This window comes from Megascapheus bottae, chromosome 1, assembly GCF_031878675.1.
Source record: "Megascapheus bottae isolate mThoBot1 chromosome 1, mThoBot2.hap1, whole genome shotgun sequence".
In the NCBI taxonomy this organism is placed as follows: Eukaryota; Metazoa; Chordata; class Mammalia; order Rodentia; family Geomyidae; genus Megascapheus; species Megascapheus bottae.
Window position 1 is genome coordinate 6,263,102 of NC_143509.1, and position 1,809 is coordinate 6,264,910.

Sequence of the window (1,809 nt, forward strand, 5' to 3'; positions counted from 1 at the left end):
AGATATTAACTGTTTTAAATGACGGGACTGTATTATTCAACAAGATGATTTTCTCGGAAACTGTCTCAGTATTTTTGGTTAAAAAATATTCTGCATGTCAAATTAGAAGTACCAGGAAAATCTGAACAAAGCTGACCCTTAAATCAGTCTACAGGGAAGAAAAGTTTCAAAGGAATGATGGAGGAAGTAACTGAGAGTAACAAACACACACATATCCAAGTGGAGTCAGACATACTTTGGGAACTAAAACATTCAATGAAAGAAGACATTTACAGCGGTGAAAGAGCCTAGACAGTCACACACCAGTGGTTCACATCTGCAGTCCTAGCTCCCCAAGAAGCTGAGATCTGAGGATCTCAGTTCAAAGTTATCATGGCCGAACAATTCTGAGGGCTTCTTATGTCCAGCTGTCCAGCAAGATCCACAAGTGCAGATATTTCTCAAGTGGCAGAGTGCCAGCCTTCAGTGAAATAGCTATATGAGAGAGAAAAGTGCCCTGAGTTCAAGCTTCAGTTTCCACACAGACACAAGCACAGACAGACACAGACACAGACACGCAAACATATTCAGGGCCAGGATAGGAGAACTCACTGCATGTTCCTTATGGTTTGTAGTGCCCATTTAATTTGGGGTCAGGAATCCATTTGGGACAAGGCACAGCTCTGCGTAGGAGTCTCCCCAGGGCCCCCATCACATCCTGGTTCCTCAGGCTGTAGATGAAGGGGTTCAGCATAGGGGTGACCACTGAATACATCACCAAAGCCACTGCCCGGTATCTGGGAGAAAGAGATACAGCCGAACTGAGGTACACCCCAAAGCCTGTGCCATAGAACAAGGCAACCACGCAGAGGTGAGAGCCACAGGTGGAGAAGGCTTTGTGGTTGCTAGCAGTGTTGGACAGCTTCATTAAAGAGGAGAGAATCTGACGGTAAGAGAACAGGATTCCAGAGGCAGAAAATGCACAAACCAGGGAAGTTACTACATAGAGACAGATGGTGTTCACCAGGGCATCGGAGCTGGCCACCTCGAGAAGCTGAACGAGTTCACAGAAGAAATGGGGGATCTCGGTACCCACGGGGAAGGTCAGGCGAACCAGGAGCAGGATATGGAGCATGGCGACACAGAACATGACCAGCCAAGACGCCAGGACCAGCAGGCCACAGAGGTGGGGGTTCATGATCACTGGGTAGTTCAGTGGGTGACAGATGGCCACAAAGCGGTCGTAAGCCATCACGGTCAATAGGAAATTGTTCACTCCACCAAACATCATGAAGAAATACAACTGAGTGAGGCACTCTGGGTAGGAGATGTCTTTCCTCTGGGTCTGGATGTTCACCAGCATCTTGGGGATAGTGGTGGAGGTGAAGCAGATGTCTACAAAGGAGAGGATGGAGAGGAAGAAGTACATGGGGGTGTGGAGGTGGGGGTCAGAGGTGACGGCCAGGATGATGAGCATATTTCCGAGCCCAGTGATCAGGTACATGGACAGGAAGAGCCCAAAGAGCAGGGGCTGGAGTTGAGGGTCGTCTGAGATGCCCAGGAGGAGTAATGGTGATTCCCCTGTGAGGTTTTTTGCTGTCATAGTCCTGGCTGTTCTCCTTGGGACAAGTAAGCAAAAGTTCCGTGAATGCTCACATGGTTGTATTTGAAGTTATTTGTAAGTAGTTGTAGTCAGGGCTTTCAATTCAACATAGGACTTGTGAGTACAGTGTCATCCCGTCATGCTCATGTCTCCCAGCCCCTTCCATCCCTCAGTTTACCCAATTCTAGCTTCACGTTTGTACATTGAGTTTTAGGATTGCATTTGCC

At 48.0% G+C, this 1,809-nt stretch overlaps 1 protein-coding gene across 1 annotated transcript; it reads right to left on the reverse strand.

The window, feature by feature from the left end:
• Nucleotides 1-601: 601 nt before the first annotated feature.
• On the reverse strand, nucleotides 602-1,582 carry LOC150068171 (olfactory receptor 7D4-like). The gene has a single exon (XM_090348261.1). The coding sequence runs from the start codon at nucleotides 1,580-1,582 to the stop codon at nucleotides 602-604; it is 981 nt and encodes a 326-aa protein (XP_090204387.1).
• Between the last annotated feature and the right edge of the window lie 227 nt (nucleotides 1,583-1,809).

What these genes read in the sequence shown, in the direction of transcription:
- LOC150068171 (XM_090348261.1), bottom strand. Translation starts at nt 1,582, where the DNA reads ATGACAGCAAAAAACCTCACAGGGGAATCACCATTACTCCTCCTGGGC.